Source organism: Doryrhamphus excisus, linkage group LG6 (assembly GCF_037039965.1).
Source record: "Doryrhamphus excisus strain RoL-2023G ecotype Guam linkage group LG6, RoL_Dexc_Guam_v1.1, whole genome shotgun sequence".
NCBI lineage: Eukaryota > Metazoa > Chordata > Actinopteri > Syngnathiformes > Syngnathidae > Doryrhamphus > Doryrhamphus excisus.
The window spans coordinates 11298595-11319072 of NC_136362.1; the positions used below are offsets into that span (position 1 = coordinate 11298595).

General features: G+C 40.9%; 1 protein-coding gene across 4 annotated transcripts; it reads right to left on the reverse strand.

Annotated features, from left to right (window-relative positions):
• Positions 1-1312: 1312 nt before the first annotated feature.
• LOC144898620 (activated CDC42 kinase 1-like) lies at positions 1313-20139 on the reverse strand. 4 transcript variants are annotated; one of them, XR_013627523.1, is made up of 15 exons: positions 19785-20139; positions 18386-18549; positions 17001-17120; positions 16451-16577; positions 16227-16373; positions 15248-15342; positions 14889-15083; positions 14649-14740; positions 13047-13169; positions 12429-12853; positions 10599-11726; positions 8334-8429; positions 6197-6327; positions 4251-4356; positions 1313-3762 (listed from the first exon to the last, which is right to left on the reverse strand). XR_013627523.1 is itself a non-coding variant. In XM_078791413.1 (14 exons), the coding sequence occupies exons 1-14, from the start codon at positions 20001-20003 to the stop codon at positions 4350-4352; spliced, it is 3069 nt and encodes a 1022-aa protein (XP_078647539.1). In that variant the 5' UTR covers positions 20004-20139; the 3' UTR covers positions 1313-4349. The 4 variants fall into 4 exon arrangements, 3 of the variants coding, with proteins under 3 accessions (XP_078647539.1, XP_078647540.1, XP_078647541.1); XM_078791413.1 differs by having other exon boundaries at positions 1313-4356; XM_078791414.1 differs by having other exon boundaries at positions 1313-4356; positions 13125-13169; positions 19785-20136.
• Positions 20140-20478: the final 339 nt, after the last annotated feature.

Here is a 20478-nt window from a genome sequence, read left to right on the forward strand (position 1 = left end):
TGAATGACTCGACTGTATCGCAACATTGGCAGCCAATGGCCAATGAAATGCATGATGGGAAGCCGTTTGCATTGGTACTTGTATATTTCTTACCGACCTTTTGAGTGTTAAGTTGCAGTGTGATGATTTTAGTGGTCTTTCCCCACTGGGACACAGCTGAATGACTCAACTGAAGCGCAACATTGGCACCCAATGACCAATGAAATGCATGATGGGAAGATGTTTGCATTGGTACTTGTATATTTCTTACCGACCTTTTGAGTGTTAAGTTCCAGTGTGATGATTTTAGTACTCTTTCCCCACTGGGACACAGCTGAATGACTCGACTGTATCGCAACATCGGCAGCCAATGGCCAATGAAATGCATGATGGGAAGCCGTTTGCAGTGGTACTTGTATATTTCTTACCAACCTTTTGAGTGTTAAGTTACAGTGTGATGATTTTAGTGGTCTTTCCCCACTGGGACACAGCTGAATGACTCAACTGAAGCGCAACATTGGCAGCCAATGACCAATGAAATGCATGATGGGAAGATGTTTGCATTGGTACTTGTATATTTCTTACCGACCTTTTGAGTGTTAAGTTGTAGTGTGATGATTTTAGTGCTCTTTCCCTGCTGAAAAAAACGGCATACGTTGTGTTTTCGTGCTGGTATGCTAGTCTCCAGACCAGTATGCTGGCCTGGAGACAAGTGTACCAGCATGAAAAAACAACATATGCTGGTTTTGCTGGTATGCTAGTCCCCAGACCCCATACATACGGACTGCACGATGGACGAGTGGTTAACCGTTGTCCTCAAAATCACTTCAGTTTTTAAAATGTTTTTGTTTTTTCTTTCAGAATGGTCTAACGCCACACTTTTATAGCCCATCCATCCATCTTTATACCTCACAAGGGTAGTAAGGGTATGCTGGAGCCTATCCCAGCTGACTTCGGACGAGAGGCGGGACTGGCCGACCGGCCAATCGCACTTTTCCAGCCACTACAGTCCAATTCAAAGCTTTGAATTCATAAAACTGTTCAATTAATTTCCTGTTCCCACTCCCCCCCACAATTATTTTGACATAACCTTAATTGAAATGTTTTGACACCCACTAAAATGAAATGTAATTCTTCAGTGTCAAATGCACACCTGTATGCTTCAAGCTGCCCAAACCCTGTTAATTAGACTCTGTAAGTTGTCAATAACGAGTCAAATGGAGCAGCGGAACAGGAGGGATGCTAAAAAAAAAAACATAATCCAGGCAGTGCAACATCCCAATTAAGCTGCAAAGAAGAAAATGAAGGGGAAAAAATGAATCATTAACAGGGAAAAGAGGTGAAAAATAATTTAGTAAAAAATACATTTATAAATCCGGCAGCATTAACTTCTCATGAACATTTCAATCAACCCAGAAGAGGAGAAACCAAAACAACTAAGGGGGCACATACACAAAGAAAGAAAAAAACAGCCAAAAAAAAATATATATGTAAAAGAAAAAAGGGACCAATTGTAAATTATGAGACACAACAAAGTTCACTTCAGTCCTCTAACATGTCTACAGCAGCTTGGTTCAAGACAAACAGCAACAACACACGGACAAAGTCATCACGCCAAACGCTAAGCTACTGAAAATGTTACCCACTATCCCCCCCCCCGTGCATCTGTCAATCATCTATTCTCCATGAAGACTTGACTCTTGATGCTCACAGCGGGAGCTTACCGTTACCGACAGCGGTCTTATTGCACATGAGAGAACATGAGTGACAGTTGTCACCCAGAATACGCCCACTAAGTCAGCCCGCTCGTATGCAGATAGTAGATGGTTGAAGCAAAGAAATGCATATTTAAAATAAAATAAAATAAAAAAAAACATGCATGCATACTGTTCTAAAGTTGTGTTGACCACTGAAAATTATTCTGGAATGTATTTTTTATTTCTATTTCTCTTTGAAAAAAAAGGCCTAAATCTTGGCTTTCATTGGTTATATATGTGGATACTCATTGAGGGGCTGCAGTTTTTTTTTCCCCACAAAGGACCGCATGCATAAAGGATGCAGGGACCACTTTGATATCGGACATGTAGATATGCCAGGAAAAAACAGCTTTGTTATAGATCCCTGTGAAATCCGCAAATTCTATTTTTCATGTTTTCAGTTTTTAGAAGTCTGTTTTTTGCAAAAAAAACACAGAAAAAAAAAATCACAACACTTATATATTATTGTGGCTTGGAAAACTTTTCTAATGTGTTGTCTCATCTTTAGAATATAATATAATTAACGCCGAGGGGGTAGGCTAGTGTTTGGGAGCGGTCCGCCGGGGAAATACTTCCCCACACCAATGTTTCATTCCATATTTATGTCAATTTCCGTGAGATCCAGAAAGTTTTGGGTTTTGGTACAATTTAGCAGTTTTTCTATTTTTGCTGAGTCGTCCTCACCCTCAAAATATTGCGGTTCGATGATCGCTCCATCACTATATAGTTTATTTTTAATCACTATTTTGTAGGCTACTCAAATGCAAGTGATATGTAGCAGTAGTAGTAGTAATGACACAGAACATTGAGACATTACCTTATGTTCTCCTCCCATTACGTGTGGAAGTGGTAAATTTTTGGCTTCTTAATTTCTCAATAAATACATTTGAAGCTAAAGTAATTATATTCGGGGTGTAAAGATGACTATAAGGGTGTAATTTCATGTCTAAAATTTTAGAAGTATTTCGAATTTCTATGCTCTACCAGAATATTACATTTACTGACAATGAATCGTATTTATCGTGGTTGGGTCTGGAACCAATTAACCGTTATAAACGCCTGTACACAACTTTCTGTTTATGACTCTCTTATTATACCAACCTAATTTTTCTGAAAATTTTCCAACTTTGTCATTTGTCTAATTTTAATTCCCAAATAATATTACAACTTTATTAATGTAAAAGAACGTGGTCAGTGATTTATGAAGCATGATTCCTTATTTAATATTTTGTAGTGAAACAATTTTTTTTTTCCAAATTAGAGCCCTCTAGACATGAAATAACACCCCTATGGTCACTGTTTCCTGTACAGTACTTCCTGCGGTGGCTATTGTCAGATCAATCTAACACTACTGATACCTTAAGAACAGTGTAGAGTACTACATATACTTCATCACATTTTTGTATTTGTAGGTCATTTAAAAATGTTTACTTTAGGCCCAAAATACATAAATATGCTTTTAAATATTTTGAATGTTATTTTTAATACTTGCAACACCCCCAACATACTAAGTTTGTAAATTTGTAGATTATCTCACGGTTATATCAAAGCTTGTTGCCAAACGGAACATTCATGTGTGGGATTTTGACACTACCGCAACCTAACCGGACACTTGGGGTGAGTTTGGGCACGCTGTCCATGCAGGAGTGACCAATAAAACCACACTGTGTGACTAATTAATGGTTGACGGCTGGAATGCCATCCCACAGCAGTGTGTGGCCATGTGCTATTCAGGCGCCACAACAAGCCACTATGCTATATATATATTTAAAGAATAAAATCAAAAATATAGTCTGCAGAGGCAGTGAAGCCGTGGGGACAACATTCATATGCATTACTGCATTTTTGGTTACAAATGGAAATAAAAATTAATTGTCAGGACGCATTGAAAATTCAAAGTATAACGTTTGTGTATCATGTTCTGAAATAACACTTTGACTTACTAGTTTACTGTGCAGGGGTCTCAGCATCCGGTGCCTTCGCTCCTATTAATAACCAAATGGAAGTACTTCTTGTACAATGAGGCCTGTACACACAAATCAATGTTAGTTGCCACAGCAGGAGGATGAGGAGGTATGGTTTGACTCTTTGGAATTTGATCTGCAAACCAAATTGCTTCCAAGCGGTAATACATGCCCGGTGTAGGAGATTGGCTTTTAGCCTGACTTCAACTGAGACTAAAGTAAATTGCAGTTCTTGATGACCTCTTGGCATAGAGAGAGGGGAACGTTTTCAGCAAAGTGCTTCTGTGTAGTTGTGCTGTCCAACTCATTTTCACCTTCCGAGCAGACTTCCTTTAATGACTTTTAAAGATCAGAGAACGTCTCTCCGGTAATTGCAGCTCTAATAACAGAGTGATACAAAGGATCTTAAAAAAAGTGTGATCGCTATCAGGTAGCAATGTGACCAGTCCAAACTGGAAGTGTCTTTCACCCATGATAAACACCAATAGATGTGAAATGGCGGAGGTGGTATTTTGTGTTGAGTTCGGTGAAGCGTGTGTTTTTTCCATACTCTAACAGTCTTGTGACTGAGGGGTCACACAGGATCAGCGTCGGCCATGTTTTATTGAGGATGAAGTTCCAATCAGGACTCTGCAGCCTGAGATGTCTGTCACCGTCTGCAAATATGAGAAAGATTTGAATTAGACTGAGAAAATACAGAATCAAACCATCCAACAAGTAACTTGGATGACTAAGAAACTTTTTCTTCAATGTGAGTAGAAAACAGAAAGTCATTGCATAGGTCATTCATGTTCCAACTTTTTCCCATGAGGGCTGCATTCTAAAATAAAAAATCAAAGTCAAAATTTGGGGGCTATTTTTTACATTTTCTAAACCAGTGATTCATATCAGTCATGCCAAAAAAAAAAAAAGTGTAATGATCTGACGTCCATGAACGCACCTCGCATCTGTGCTGAATCAAGCATAACCAGCCGTAATGATAAACTTTACACCACTTTCAGGAAAGGATTTGAAATTCTGAAGCCTGGCTCCATTTTTTCTTGGTGACATGGTGTGCCGTGGTGTGGTGGCAGCCATTGGTGCTTGGTTTCTATTTTCATTGACAATGTGACATGATGTACCACTCATGGAACTTGGCTCCTCTTTTCCTTGGCGACATGACGTGATGTGCTGGTGGTGGAATTTGGCTTCTTTTATCCTTGGCGACTTGACATGATGTATCGGTCGTGGAACTTGGCTCCTCTTTTCCTTGACGACATGACGTGATGTGCCAGTGGTAGAATTTGGCTCCTCTTTACCTTGGCGACATGACGTAATATGCCGGTGGTGGAATTTGGCTCCTCTTTTCCTTGGCGACATGACGTGATGTGCCGGTGGCGGAACATGGCTCCTGTTTTCCTTGGCGACATGACGTGATGTGCTGGTGGTGGAATTTGGCTTCTTTTTTCCTTGGCGACTTGACATAATATATTGGTCGTGGAACTTGGCTCCACTTTTCCTTGGCGACATGACGTGATGTGTCGGTGTTGGAATTTGGCTTCTTTTATCCTAGGCGACGTGACATAATGTACCAGTCATGAAACTTGGCTCCTCTTTTCCTTGGCAACATGATGTGATGTGCCTGTGGTGGAATTTGGCTTCTTTTATCCTTGGCGATGCAACATAATGTACCGGTGGTGGAATTTGGCTCCTCTTTTCCTTGGCAACATGATGTGATGTGCCAGTGGTGGAATTTGGCTTCTTTTATCCTTGCCGAAGTGACATGACGGTGGTGGAACTTGGCTCCTCTTTTCCTTGGCGACATGATGTGATGTACCATTGGTGGAATTTGGCTTCTTTTATCCTTGGAGACGTGACATAATGTACCGGTCATAAAACTTGGCTCCTCTTTTCCTTGGCGCCATGACGTGATGTGCCGGTGTTGGAATTTGGCTTCTTTTATCCTAGGCCACGTGACATAATGTACCGGTGGTGGAACTTGGCTCCTCTTTTCCTTGGCGACATGACATGATGTGCCACTCATGGAACTTGGCTCCTCTTTTCCTTGGCAACATGACGTGATGTGCCGGTGGTGGAATTTGGCTTCTTTTATCCTTGGCGACTTGACATAATCTACCGGTGGTGGAACTTAGCTCCTCTTTTTTTGGCGACATGACATGAAGTGCCGGCTCCTCTTTTCCTTGGTGACATGACGTGATGTAGAGGTGGTGGAATTTGGCTCCTCTTTTCCTTGGTGGCGTATCCTGAGCTTGGCTCCTTTTTTCTTGGCTGCATGACTTGGTGTAAATAAAGGGACGCTTATAGTAACATTTCAGCAGCAGCTTGCGTCTTTTTTTTCCGAAATGCGATCAGAATATTTGGAATGCTGTTGGGAGTATCGTAAACGGCCCCAAGTAGTGCTACAGTTAAAGATTAGAGTGCACAAACACTTGAGACCAACCCACTTGGGTTTTGATCTGCACTAAGCTGTAAAAATGAAGCCTAGTGTCGCAGTACCTCTGTTGCGTTGTAGAGCCATAGTTATCCAACATCTGCGTACTGGCTTCTTCTAGGTTCCAGTCACACATCTCCAGCAGCTTTAGACACTCCGACCTGCTCCTCAGACCCAAACAGAACAACTGTTCCACCTGTGAGCATAAAAAAAAAAAAAAGTTGATAAAAACTCGGGATCGGTATGCTTTTTACTACCAGACATTAACAAAAATAATCTGTGTTTGGAGCTTTTACAAGCACATTTTTAAATAGGGTAGTTCAAATACACATTCTTTGTTTAGATGGAAACAGACCTCTGGATGGCCTTTTTTTTATCTTCTAAACTTTGCTCGGGTTATTAAGCAGCAGTCAATTGCTCCCCGGAGTCCTTCGCTATACACACACACACACACACACACCATGTAAGTAAGCGAGCCACCACAGACCCAACCAGGGAGGAGGGAGCGGCAGAAATATTTACAGCGTGCTCATCACTGCAACAATGGCCTGATTTTCCCAGAAGGATCAACAAAGCTCCTTGTCCTGCCCGGAGAGGAATCCACTTAGAAAAAAAATGGCACCCATCAAGCTTTCTATGGCTATTCGTTCGTTTGCAGTTACAGTAAGCTCTACATTAAAAAATGTTATTACCCTTGAATGGCACAGGAGCTGACCTGGAATGCACCCAACTGAATATCAGTAGCAAAGCGTCGCACTTTACCACCGAGGACTTCACCGAGCCGTAATTGTCTATTTCATAGGGCTTTTATTTTGATGGATTGCATTTCTCAAGTTACTTGCGGCTGTTAAAAAAAGTTTGCTCCTTTATTTTTTGGTGTTGGAGCTTTGGTTTCTGGGAGTTCATGTGATAGTTAATTTATGTCTGGAATGTGACTGATTGGAAGATTAACAGTATCGGTATTAGCCAACATTCAAGGCTACAATACCAGAGACGTGGTGGAGAAAGAAAGGTGTATCCATACCCCAGCATTCATTGGTAATGGTAATGGTTTGATTTCATTTGAACATGCATCAGATTACAATTGAATGCATCACATAATCAGTTCACAGTTCCACATGTCCAAAAGGAGTAGGAAGAAGCAAAGCTTATTAAATCTTACCCCTCCATCTGGTACTTTTACAATCAGTAACTATTACATTTGTTCACTTCCTGCTTTCCTAATATAGTTTAAGTTTTTTATTTTATTTTACTTTATTTTACTTTATTTACATAATCAGTTCACAGTTCCACATGTCCGAAAGGAGTAGGAAGAAACAAAGCTTATTAAATCCTACCCCTCCATCTGGTACTTTTACAATCAGTAACTGTTACATTTGTTCACTTCCTGCTTTCCTAATATAGTTTAAGTTTTTTATTTTACTTTATTTTAGTTTACTTTATTTTATTTTATTTACATAATCAGTTCACAGTTCCACATGTCCGAAAGGAGTAGGAAGAAGCAAAGCTTATTAAATCCTACCCCTCCATGTGGTACTTTTACAATCAGTAACTGCTACATTTGTTCACTTCCTGCTTTCCTAATATAGTTTAAGTTTTTTATTTTATTTTATTTTTTTATTTTACTTTATTTTAGTTTACTTTATTTTATTTTATTTACATAATCAGTTCACAGTTCATGTCCAAAAGGAGTAGGAAGAAGCAAAGCTTATTAAATCCTACCCCTCCATCTGCTACTTTTACAATCAGTAACTGTTACATTTGTTCACTTCCTGCTTTCCTAATAGAGTTTAAGTTTTTTTTATTTATTTTTATTTTATTTTTGTCACGTACCAAAGTACAAGGTGATATGACCATCCAATGACATAATGGGTACCATAGTAAGTGTCAATATAGTGATATGTATAGCACATCATGACTGGTTCAAGGCTTGTTTTGTTTCTTGAATTCGCTCATCGTTGTGCATACCATTACCATTATCGGTATCAGCCAACATTCAAGGCTACAATACCAGAGATGTGGTGGAGATGGAAGGTGTATCCATACCCCAACATTCATTCATTCATTCATTTTCTACCGCTTATCCTCACGAGGGTCACGGTGGGGTGCTGGAGCCTATCCCAACTGTCTTTCACATCACATGCAAAAAGTGCATTGCCAAATATGTTGCTTTTCATTGCATACTAATAATAGTGTTTTTACCTTCAGGTAATGCACAGCTTTCTGAACATTCCAGTTGTGGTTCTGCAGTGCAGCTCGACACTCTTCTATCGTCACACCGTGAACTGCTTCCTGCACCTGAGTCACATGACAATTCCGGGTAAGGATGGATGTAAAGGATTACTGCGATCACAGTAGCTGCACCTACTAAGTAGAGTGTTATAACCGATTTCATTAGGTTCTCAAAGCATCGAAATCAGGTTGTAGGATTCAACAGTTCATGCTCTGGGACAATGTAAGTCCACATTTTGGGCTGAGAAGGATAAGACGCTACCTTTCTCCCACATAGCTGTCCTTTCATCACTTCCTGAAAGAGTCAATCGTTTAGCCGCTAACAAGTACAGCCACCTTTGTTTCAGGTGATACCACCCAAATGAGCAGAGGCCCCAACGCCATTGGATGGAACGGCCGTCATTTGAGACTACAAAAGAGTGACGCCATTCCTGTCTGGATATGCCTCCTCCTATAGAAAAATAATAGACTGGATCTTGTTCTCAGACTAGAGCTGTCCTATCTAGTCTGACCTGAGCATGAAATGATTTGGGATAAGAGGCGGAACGTCTTCTCTACAATGACTTGTATGAATGTGATTTTATTATGCAGTATTTTCGTACGGTCAATCCCCGTGTTCTGGAAGCACCAGCACACAGGTGTCTCCCCTTCTCGAAACCGTCTTTCTATCTTCACCTTGACATTTTCCTCCAATCAACATTTGCGACGACTGCAGTAATAGTTCTACTAAACTAAAAGTTCAGCTGTAGAACCCTCTTCTGTTCATTTGCCATTTAACTCGCAACACAATGCAGGTTTACTTGGACATTTCTAGTGTAAAACGTATAGGTGATCGCCACTAATAATAATGTCATATGATCAATTAACAGATAGCAATGGTGTCACGGTGCAGCCTTTGGCCTTGATTGTCAGGCTAGCAGGATAGAGACGAGCGTTTCTCCAAGTGTGCATGGTTCTAATTCCAGGAACGATTTACGATATTATCGCTCAAAGTTTCAATGCTGGATTGACTGTTGAAGGGCTGCCCAACAAAACACACTTGACAAAAAATATGATCACTGAAGCATGAAGACGGTACATCTAGATCAGGGGTGGGCAAATATTTTTGACTCATGGGCCACATCGAGTTTACAAACTTGTCCAGGGGGCCAGAACATATATTTTACACACATACACAATTTTATGCTTATACTTTTCCTTGAATTATTTGTCTAATTTGAACTGTAAAAGTGTTATACTATCAGCTGTATGTTCCTTTTTTCAGGAGCACTTTAAACATCAGACCACATCAAACTATGTAATTTATGGTAATGGTAATGGTAATGGTTTTATTTCATTTGAACATGCATCAGATTACAATTGAATGCATCACATAATCAGTTCACAGTTCCACATGTCCAAAAGGAGTAAGAAGAAGCAAAGCTTATTAAATCCTGCCCCTCCATCTGGTACTTTTACAATCAGTTAACTGTTACATTTGTTCACTTCCTGCTTTCCTACTATAGTTTAGTTTAGTTTAATTTTTTAATTTATTTTATTTACATAATCAGTTCACAGTTCCACATGTCCAAAAGGAGTAGGAAGAAGCAAAGCTTATTAAATCCTACCCCTCCATCTGGTACTTTTACAATCAGTAACTTTTACATTTGTTCACTTCCTGCTTTCCTAATATAGTTTAGTTTAATTTTTTCATTTTATTTTATTTACATAATCAGTTCACAGTTCCACATGTCCAAAAGGAGTAGGAAGAAGCAAAGCTTATTAAATCCTACCCCTCCATCTGGTACTTTTACAATCAGTAACTGTTACATTTGTTCACTTCCTGCTTTCCTAATATAGTTTACGTTTTTTTTTTTTTAATAATTTTATTTTGTCACGTACCAAATTACGAGGTGATATAACCATACAATTGAATTAAATTTTACAGTTTTGTTGTTGTTTTTTTTTTTTACTAAATAAGACATCCGACTTGCAAGTCATGTTGCTGGTTTGTATGTTAAAAGTTGAAATACTTAGAAAGCAACTGGCGCGCTGAATTCAAACACTTGTTGGACCACATGTGGCCCCCGGGTCGTAGTTTGCCCACCCCTAATCTAGATTGTATCACATTTACAAATGATTACCGACTTATATTTGACCTAAAATCGGCTAATTTGCGAGGATCCACAGTATATTTATGAGCCACACAGTGCATAAAAGGTTTAAATGGCAGACGATATAAATCTTTAATATTACCATTCTGACTCTGTCAGCTGAGTTTCCCAATCCGTCCATCCTGGGACAGGTTGCAGTGCCTGCTGGTGCTGTCAAAGTCTCTCCGCTGATACCGGAGAGACTAACTGATGTCTTCATTCCTGTCCGTAGTCCAAGACTGCTGCTATTGTTAGAGGAGAAATTAGCCTTCAGCTCTCCCAGTGGGACAACGGCCTCTCCTTGGCCATGCCCCTGCCAAGTCTGGCCGCCGAGCACCAGGGGTCGAACGGTAGCAGTGTTAGGTTGACGTGTGTGCCTGTCATCCACACTGTTTCCACTCAAGCTCTCGGCTTCCCTGAAGAAGCGATCGTATCGGTCGAGGTAGGGCGGCCTCTCTGGCAGAAGGTAATAGTGAGTGTTACTGACTTTACGTCCATCACGGACTATAGGTAGGATGCAGGGGCCCTTGTTCGATAATTCCTTCCCCTGTGCTTGAATCACTTTGGGTGCCGTGTATTTGGGATCAGACGCGAAGCTGTGTGTGGTCGGCATGAATTTACTCGGAGAGGTAGAGAGGTAGGAGCTGTAGGTGTGTGTGGAGGGGCAAGTGGTGAGAGGAACTTGTGTGGTTGTGGGGCTGACGGAGTACACTCTCTGCTGCGGGGAGCCCACTACCAGACCCAAGGGGCTGGGGGTCCTGGAGCCGGGTTGTGACAACGGTTCCCTGGGAGGGATCTGCGGTGGCCGATCCTGTTCTGAGCTTGAAATGTCTTCTGTGACGTCAGGCGGGGTCGGAGACAGGGAGAGGTCTCTCGACCAACGAGGAGATGAGTAGTCGCCTTTTTTAATTGGGCGAGGGGGAATAGGAACACGAGGGGGGATCTGGGGTTTATCCTCAGTGGACGAGAGGTGTCCATGGTGGTGGGGTGTCTGCAGACACGAGGCAGATGTCGGCACATTGAGCCTCTTCATGCACTCTTGCTGCAGTTCGTGGAATATTTCTGCAGACTGGCAGAATGAGGTAGTGAGGACCTGGCTGGGATTGCTGCGGAGAAAGAGGTTATCCTCCAGGCCTTGTTTGTCTGGAACTGTGGAAACACTGGTTTCTGCATTGTGGACATCAGTTGGCTCTTCATCGTGATGCTGTTCTGTGCTGTTGATGGAACTCACCTTTTTGTGGAAAAAGAAGATTTCGATTAGCATGGGCACTGAAACTTGTTCATACTTTTTTCGTCGATTAATCGAATAATTGGGCTAGGCGTGGGTTAGGCCTTAAACCAGGGGTCGCAAACCTTTCCTAAAACTACTTTCTTCAACTCAGCGAGGTTGCGTTCACAGTCTTAGAAATATCTAGTATTTTTACTATCTTTTTGAAATATGCAAATTAAAAAAAAGGAAGCCAGCCAAAGCAGGTAAGCTGAAGAAACACGGGTTGCCGACCCCTGCCTTAGAAGAACCAAACCCCTAAGTCAATATCTTGTTTGCCTGAAACACAAACATGTCTGCTTTTGGGCATGATGAAGGAAATTAAATACTAACATTTCCAATCAGATCATATTTACATTTTTTAATTAAAAGCAGTTAATCTAACACCAAAATAGTTGTCGAATAATTGGATAATTGATTAACTGAAATTCAATTTATAGTAATTCTTAAGCTTCACACATATAGTACATTCCATATAAGCGATTCCTACACACAACTCCCAGACATGGATCCACCGAGGGAGACAATGTGGAGTTGTCTGGGTTTCACATTCTTGCTCAAGGGCAACTTAGCAGTGCTCAGAAAGCAAACCCTAATCCCAATTTCTACATGACTATCTCCGGTATGTCGCAATTAGATGAACACCGATACCATATCCTACCGCACCTCCATATCGTCTTCATCTTGGGCGACATCATCATACGCCGGGGGCGGGGGTAAAGGTCGAGCATCCCAGTCCACAACCGGCGTGGGGTGGAGAGGGCGGGGCAAAGATTTAGACGGACTCTGAGATGGCGTCCTGTCCAAGAGATTCTCCGCTTGCAAAGCTAGCTTTGCCAGACACGGGATTGGGATTTCCACCACGGATGACGGGGAAGGCGTGGGTAGGGAGAACTCCTCCTCAAAGTCAATGAGGGACACTTCGCTGCAAGGATGAGGGTTCTTGTCGCTCCCCTGTTTGGAGGAGGAGACCCATGCTGTTGGTTTAAGTTTGAGGCCTTTGACAGAGCTGGTTTTCTGTAGTGACAGCTTCTTCAATCCTGCAGATGTCAAGTCATCATCATCCTCATTCACCGGATCATAACAAGGCTCTGGAGAGAAACACACAACATATTCCAATACTTATGTGACACAAGAGGATGACTTGGCACCACAGAGTGCATACATCAGGACGCAGTATTGGGGAAAACAGTAAGGCAATGATGTTAGGGAATGAAAAATAAAAGTAAAGGCAGAATCACTGCAAACACAAGCAAACAAGAGAAAAAAAAACATGAGGTGTACCTTTGAAGAGTGGAGCTAGAAGGGAACAGAGAGGGCAGGAGCAATGGGTGAGGAGCTGCTGAGAGAAAGCAGACTTACTCTTGATTAACACTGCTGGCTGAGGAGGGCGCGGAGGAGGCTCCTCTGGAAAGAAAATAGAGCCACCGCAGTGCAAAGAGTGAGCAGGGATTAAACACAAAAAAAAAAACAGCGAGGAAGCAAAAAAGAGAAAGATGCTCTTCTAGCAAGTAAAATAAAAAAGTGGTTCAGGGGGCATTTTAAAGTGAAAAAAGTCGAAATTCAGGATATACGAGTATATAAATATAGCAAACTTATACTGCAGGACAGGACAGTATTTACTGCTTTACAGGAAATACAGTATCACAGTGGACCTATCATTTACGCTCCAGTATGCTCTGCACTATTCTTGTAATAAACAGGAACATCATAAATTTGGAGTTTCCACCTCATGAGTCCAAAATTAACATTTTTAGTGTCTCTGGCTCACTCCTTATTTCAAAGTTTGATGCAAAGAAAGCTTTAAAGGGGACCTAATATGTAAATTTTTCAACACTTTGTACTGAGTTGTGTACTATATAGTTGTCTACTAGCTTTATAGCTTTATAGTTATTCCAGAATCTGCACCTATTCCAGCTGTATTTCCTTGGATTTGGGCTTCCAGCCAAAACGGTCTGTTTGAATGCATGTCACGCACGGCGACGCCCACTCCGCTGTGATTGGTCACACGCCCAAAGTGCTTCAAACAACCTGTTTGAATTAATTTCATCCACGGCCCTCCTCCGGCCACACCTACTCCATTGTGATTGGTCACATGCCCAAAGTGCTTCCAAACTAACAAAATGACCTGAATTTATATCAGCCATGGCCTGCCTCTAGCCACGCCCACTCCGCTGTGATTGGTCACATGCCCAAAGTGCTTCCCAACTACTAATAGAAGTTATAATCAATGAACATTCATTCATTCATTTTCTACCGCTTTTCCTCACGAGGGTCGCGGGGGGTGCTGTAGCCTATCCCAGCTGTCTCAATTGTTGGCCAGCCAATCGCAGGGCACATATAGACAAACAACCATTCACACTCACATTCATACCTATGGACAATTAACCTCGCATGTTTTTGGGAATGTGGGAGGAAACCGGAGTACCCGGAGAACGGGGAGAACATGCAAACTCCACACATGAGATGGCCGAGGGTGGAATTGAACCCCGATCTCCTGGCTGTGAGGTCTGTGCGCTAACCACTCGTCCGCCGTGCAGCCCTTAATAACATCTTTGGAGAGGTAATTAAAAGTGTTTAGGAGCTACTGGCAGCTCATAATCTACTGGCTGGAGACCCCTGGCTTACTGTGTATGAATTTAAGAGTGCTAACGTAGTACCGCTGGTGCGGTGGAGCTCAAAAGAAGTGTGGCAACATCGCCTGCCCCAGGAAGAGCGCTCATTGTGGGACAAACTTTGTCAGAGGCACCCGTTGGTGAAATAAACCACATTAAGTCCAACACCGGCTTTGCTAATTGATTAAGAAGTGTGTTTTGTTGATGTATTACTGTGAAATTTGAGTTTCCTGACAAGGTGTATATTTGTGCTCTGTTTTCATCTGCTTACTTTTAGCTCGTCCTGGTAGCTGAGTGGGCCGAGCGGCACTGAGGTCCAAACCAAGAACATCAGGAGGATCCATGGGATTCCCAAGATACAACCTGAAAGAGAGTTGGACATACTTGAATGGGTACTAAAACCTAGTTTGTCCCAATTGTTGCAAGGAACTACTGCCATCTATTGGTCACAGCATCACGGTGCACCTACTGCCAAAACCTATAAATGATCTATTCAATTAGCAGTATTTACTCTTCAATCCTGTCTGGAAAGCCCCAGCAGCGATGAGGGTTAGCATCTCCATGGCCCGTGTGGATGAAGCTGTTCTTGAGTGGTCGGCTGATGTCATGAGCCGACAAACCCGCCACCGATGTCACTACGTTCCTGGGGAACTGTCCCACTTTCAGAGTACGTGTGTTCTGACCACGCCACCAATAGTTCTCCGCTCTGAAATAAGCAGAGAAAATTGAAGTGAATGAAACTCAACTGTTATGAGAATTTGGTGAAAAATTACAAGGATTTAAGACCTTATGTGTCTTGAAAAAAAAAAGCAAAAAAATAAATAAATACAGCTCGCTGGCTCCAACATTACGTATAATCGTAAGTCTAACCTGCCCTCAATGATGGTGATGACATCATCAGCCTGAATCCGCAGCTTGTCCTGCTCATCAAAGTCCTGCAGAGCGCACATGTCTGTCGGCATGGACTGAAACACACATGTAATGTTTTATATGTGGCGCTTTATCTGACAGAATATTTGTTTATTATCATGTCAATGTCATTGTGTGTGTGTGTGTGTGTACGTTTTAAACTTTAGAGTGGATGGGTTTGTCCAGAGATCATTTTTGGTATGTCCACACCTTTTTTAGTTGTAAATAATAACAATATTAATATGTAATGTTGTGTTATTTGAACAATTTGCTATGTGCAAGATTCATTCATTCATTTTTTTACCGCTTATCCTCACAAGGGTCGCGGGGGTGCTGGAGCCTATCCCAGCTGTCTGCAGGCGAGAGGCGGGGTACAACCTGGACTGGCGGCCAGCCAATCACAGGGCACATATAGACAAACAACCATTCACACTCACATTCATACCTATGGACAATTTGGAGTCGCCAATTAACCTAGCATGTTTTTGGAATGTGGGAGGAAACCGGAGTACCTGGAGAAAACCCATGCATGCACGGCTAGAACATGCAAACTCCACACAGAGGTGGTCGAGGGTGGAATTTAACTCGGGCCATGTTAAACCCTCAATTAATCCTTGATTCCTTTGGCTAGTTTAATGAAAAACTTAACACTTTTGACTTATTAATACACTAAATAATCATACATGTCAACCCTCCTATTTTCCCTGGGAGATTTGAATTTATTGTCCTTATTTTCTGACAAATGTCCCTTATTTTCAAATTTTCAAGACATGAAGGAAGAGCTATTTGAAAAATGTCCACTAGATGTCGCTAAAGGACAATTTATGCAATTAAAGTCATCACCTTCAGTTTTGCATTGAAATGGAAAGTTTTTGAAAGCACACCCATCAACCCCAAAGAATACAAACAACTAAATAAAAATAAACAGCAGTTGCCTCACCTCAAGCAGGAACTCTCGCAGAGCCACAAAAGTGGGTCTGTCATCTGGTTTCTGCGCCCAACACTGCAGCATGACGTTGTAGATATCCTGTGGACAGTCCTCTGGCTTTGGGAGGCGTTCACCTTCTTTATCAATCTTATGCAGGATCTGGGATTTAAAAACAAAAGCACATCATTCAGTCACATCACTCATGGGCGTTTTTCCCCGAGTAAACACGTTTCTACCTGGCTGCCATTAAGGCCTAACCAAGGCTCTTGACCATGCGTGAACATCTCCCATAGAGTCACACCAAACATCCATGTGTCGGTGGCATGGGAGAACGTTCTAGTCTTCAGACTCTCGGGGGCACACCTGCATGGGTAAAGACAGTTCAAAGAACAAAAGGTGAGCAGATGACAGGAATAAAGAAGTGAATACAGTCAAACCTCAGCTTTCGTAACCCCTAGTTTTGCTATGATTCAGGTTTCTTAAAAATCTGCAGGTTTAATATACAATTGCACTTGACCAAGGTTTGCTCTGAGTTTTTTTATTGAGTAAATAACCCCCCCATGAGGCCAAAGAAAGTTGCAAGTTCCAGCAATTTCATAAAAATGAGAAACACTATTGACTTCAATCTCGCTACAATGTATCGTAAGTCCGTTTCAGCGAAATACGTCTTTGGTGTAATGAATTCATTGCCTTTTGGAACAAAAAAATAATATAATACCAAGATCAGACAACAGTGATAAATTATTATTATTATCAGAAGATACATTTGTACTTAAGTCAACCCACCATGCAAAGGGAACCTTCCTGTGCTCCTGCATGACATAGTGCTCATGGTTGTTCGGCAGCGCCCTCATCAGGCCAAAGTCACCAATCTTCACCCTGTGAGCTGAAGCCAACAGAATGTTCCTGAAAAGACAAGCCACATTTTAATCTCATTGGAAAACAAAAAACAACAACAACAACAATGCAGTATGGAGTGCAGTTCTTGTGAATCGTTTTTTGGTCAATAAATTCAGAAAGGTGTTGTACTCTGGAATTGTTGGTCTTGTTTAAAAATGTGCACAATGTTAGAAACTACACACTAGAGAGAAAAAAAGAGGGAAAAAAAGTCAAAAAACTACAAACTAAACTCATCACACAGCAACTTAACCCTAAAAAGATACACATAATAAACATGTACAGGCACAAACATGTACCAATCAGAGTTTCAAGTGGAAAAAATATATAGTTTTCCTATAATGCATTGAGTCTGAGCAAAGTATTCATTGGGGGCGCTGCAATGACGTCAGCCTCCCTCTGGGCTTTGGGCTCCCTGTGGTGGACAGAGAGAACATTGTCGAGCCATCCAACATTTTCTGTGCTGCTTGTCCTCCAATGAATGTGTTGCTCAGATGAAATGCAATATGGAAAAACTTTTAGTTGCTGTGTGATGAATTTAGTGTTCCACGTAAAAATGCCACAGTGAGTCAATAAAAAAACATAAACGTACTACAAATGCAACCACAAATTTATTTTTCTACACTTGTTAAATAATTTTAAGATCAATTGAAGAAAAATATAAGTTTTTCTATGTGTTGCATTGACTTTGGATGTATTGACATTTTGTTTCCATCTATTTCATAAATGTAATGTTCTCCTCTAAATGTTGCAAACTATATACATATATATATATATATATATATATATATGGAAATAAAGAATGTGATGTAGTTGCAATACTATGGAATATATGAACTGTAACTTTTCATTGCCATGTTGATAATATCAATAAAATACAGATTTAAAAAAAGGCATGAAAATCATTTTGTGTGTTGGGAAAAAAAAATCAAACTTTGACACTAAAACATCAAATAAAACCAAAGCGTGAATTTTCTGTATGGTTGCATCCCTAATATGAAATGACTGACGTCTATTGAATTTAGGCAAGACCACCCAACATAACGCATGCCAAGATGTGACTCATTTAGCTCATGGGCCGAGTCACTCTGTAACGACCTATAAATGTCTGGGTGGAGAAGTGAGAAGGAAAGGCAATAAAATAACGTAACATGCTATAAAACATTTAGAGGGGAACATTCTAGTAAAAAAGTACAGAACAAACCAACACCACACAAAACCATTTGAAGCCATACGTAGACTGTGTACTAAAAAAAAAAGGCATGACGGTCTACCTGGCTGCTAGATCTCGATGGATAAACCTTCTGTGCTCCAGATAGGCCATGCCACAGGCCACCTGCACGGCATACTGACACAGTGTATGGATCAACACCGGGCCCTGTGGACGGATGCACCGCAAGCGATCCAGCAGAGAACCCAGTGGAGCGAGCTCGGTCACCTGTAGCACATGTAGACATGTATGATTGGTGTATATTAGTGAAAGTGTGAGAAGGAACATGGGAGATGATGTTGGTAATGGTAATGGTTTTATTTCATTTGAACATGCATCAGATTACAATTGAATGTTCACTTCCTGCTTTCCATAATACAGTTTAAGGTTTTTTTTTGTTGTTTTTTTTATATAATGTACCTCATACTGAAGTAGTATATGACCATACAATGACATAATAGGTATAAAATAAAATAAAATAAAATAAAATAAAATAAAATAAAATAAAATAAAATAAAATAAAATAAAATAAAATAAAATAAAATAAAATAAAATAAAATAAAATAAAATAAAAATTTGTCACATAATGGGTACCATAGTAAGTGTCTATATAGTGATATGTATAGCACATCATGACTGGTTCAAGACTCTTCATCCTTGTATTTAGCAAATATCAACTGCTTGTATTGTTTCTTGAATTGGCTCATCGTTGTGCATTGTTTGAGGGTCTTACTCAATCCATTCCATAGTTTGATTCCACATACTGAAATGCTATGGCTTTTTAACATAGTCCTAGCATATAAGTGTTTCAAATGTAGTTCTTCCCTGAAATCATATTTCTCCTTTCTTGTAGAGAAGTATTGGATGACATTTTTAGGTAATTGGTTATTTTTAGCCTTATGCATTATTTTAGCTGTTTGAAGATGAACTATATCAGCAAAGTTGAAGTATTTGTGATTTTAGAAATAAGGAGTTAGTATGTTCTCTGTAGGCGGCATTATGAATTATCCTTACTGACCTTTTTTGCAGTACATTTAGCGAGTGAAGGTTGCTTTTATAGTTATAACCCCATATTTCCACACAATAAGTAAGATATGGTAGAACCAGAGAGAAATAAAGAGTGTGGAGTGATTTCTGATTGAGAAGAAAATGTTGACAAAGTAATGTGACAAAAACAGGAAGGTTATAAGTAATGATGTACCTCAAAAAGTATTTGGCACTCAAAAGGTGGAAAAGCAGAGACGTCAGCTGCTATTTTAGCTTTGTGTATACTTGCTCTCCTCCCTTCCTGTTTCTCCCTGCTTGCCTCCATCCTCATCACACTCACACAAAGGCCTTCAGATGCCCGTGCAGATTATATTCTAGACTGCTGGGTCATTATTACATAGTCACTATGAATGTGGTTCTATGATGCATATTCCTTCCTTTGTGGGTGCGGTTGTGTGTGTGTGTGTGTGCTTTACCATTTTCATTGGGTGTGTGAGCACCACACCGTAGAGGCGAATGAGGTTCTGGTGGTCCAGAGAGTGCATGGCATTGACCTCACAGATGAAGTCCTCCAGAGCATCAGGTTGGGTGAGCACATCTGTTTTCAGACATTTTACAGCGACGTTAATCTGAAAAGTGGGAAAACAATGCGGTAAGAAAACTGGGTTTATTATAATGAAGGAGCTACTGGCCATTTTGGATGATTTGGACTGATATTTCAGTCCAAATCCCAACTATCCCAACTGTCTTCGGGCGAGAGGCGGGGTACACCCTGGACTGGTGGCCAGCCAATCACAGGGCACATATAGGCAAACAACCATTCACACTCACATTCATACCTATGGACTATTTGGAGTCGCCAATTAACCTAGCATTTTTTTGGAATGTGGGTGGAAACCAGAGTACCCGGAGAAAACCCACGCATGCACGGGGAGAACATGCAAACTCCACACAGAGATGGCCGAGGGTGGAATTGAACCCTGGTCTCCTAGCTGTGAGGTCTGCGCTTTAGCCATACAGTGAAGAAAATAAGTATTTGAACACCCTGCTATTTTGCTATTTCTCCCACTTAGAAATCATGGAGGGGTCTGAAATTTTCATCGTAGGTGCATGTCCACTGTGAGAGAGATAAACTAAAAAGAAAAATCCAGAAATCACAATGCATGATTT

What these genes read in the sequence shown, in the direction of transcription:
- LOC144898620 (XM_078791413.1), bottom strand. Translation starts at nt 20,003, where the DNA reads ATGGCCAGTAGCTCCTTCATTATAATAAACCCAGTTTTCTTACCGCAT. An exon ending in TAGGCCTTAATGGCAGCCAG is followed by an intron (nt 16,374 to 16,450) that starts GTAGAAACGTGT and finishes TTTAAATCCCAG; the next exon opens with ATCCTGCATAAGATTGATAA. An exon ending in AAGCTGTGCATTACCTGAAG is followed by an intron (nt 6,328 to 8,333) that starts GTAAAAACACTA and finishes TTATGCTCACAG; the next exon opens with GTGGAACAGTTGTTCTGTTT.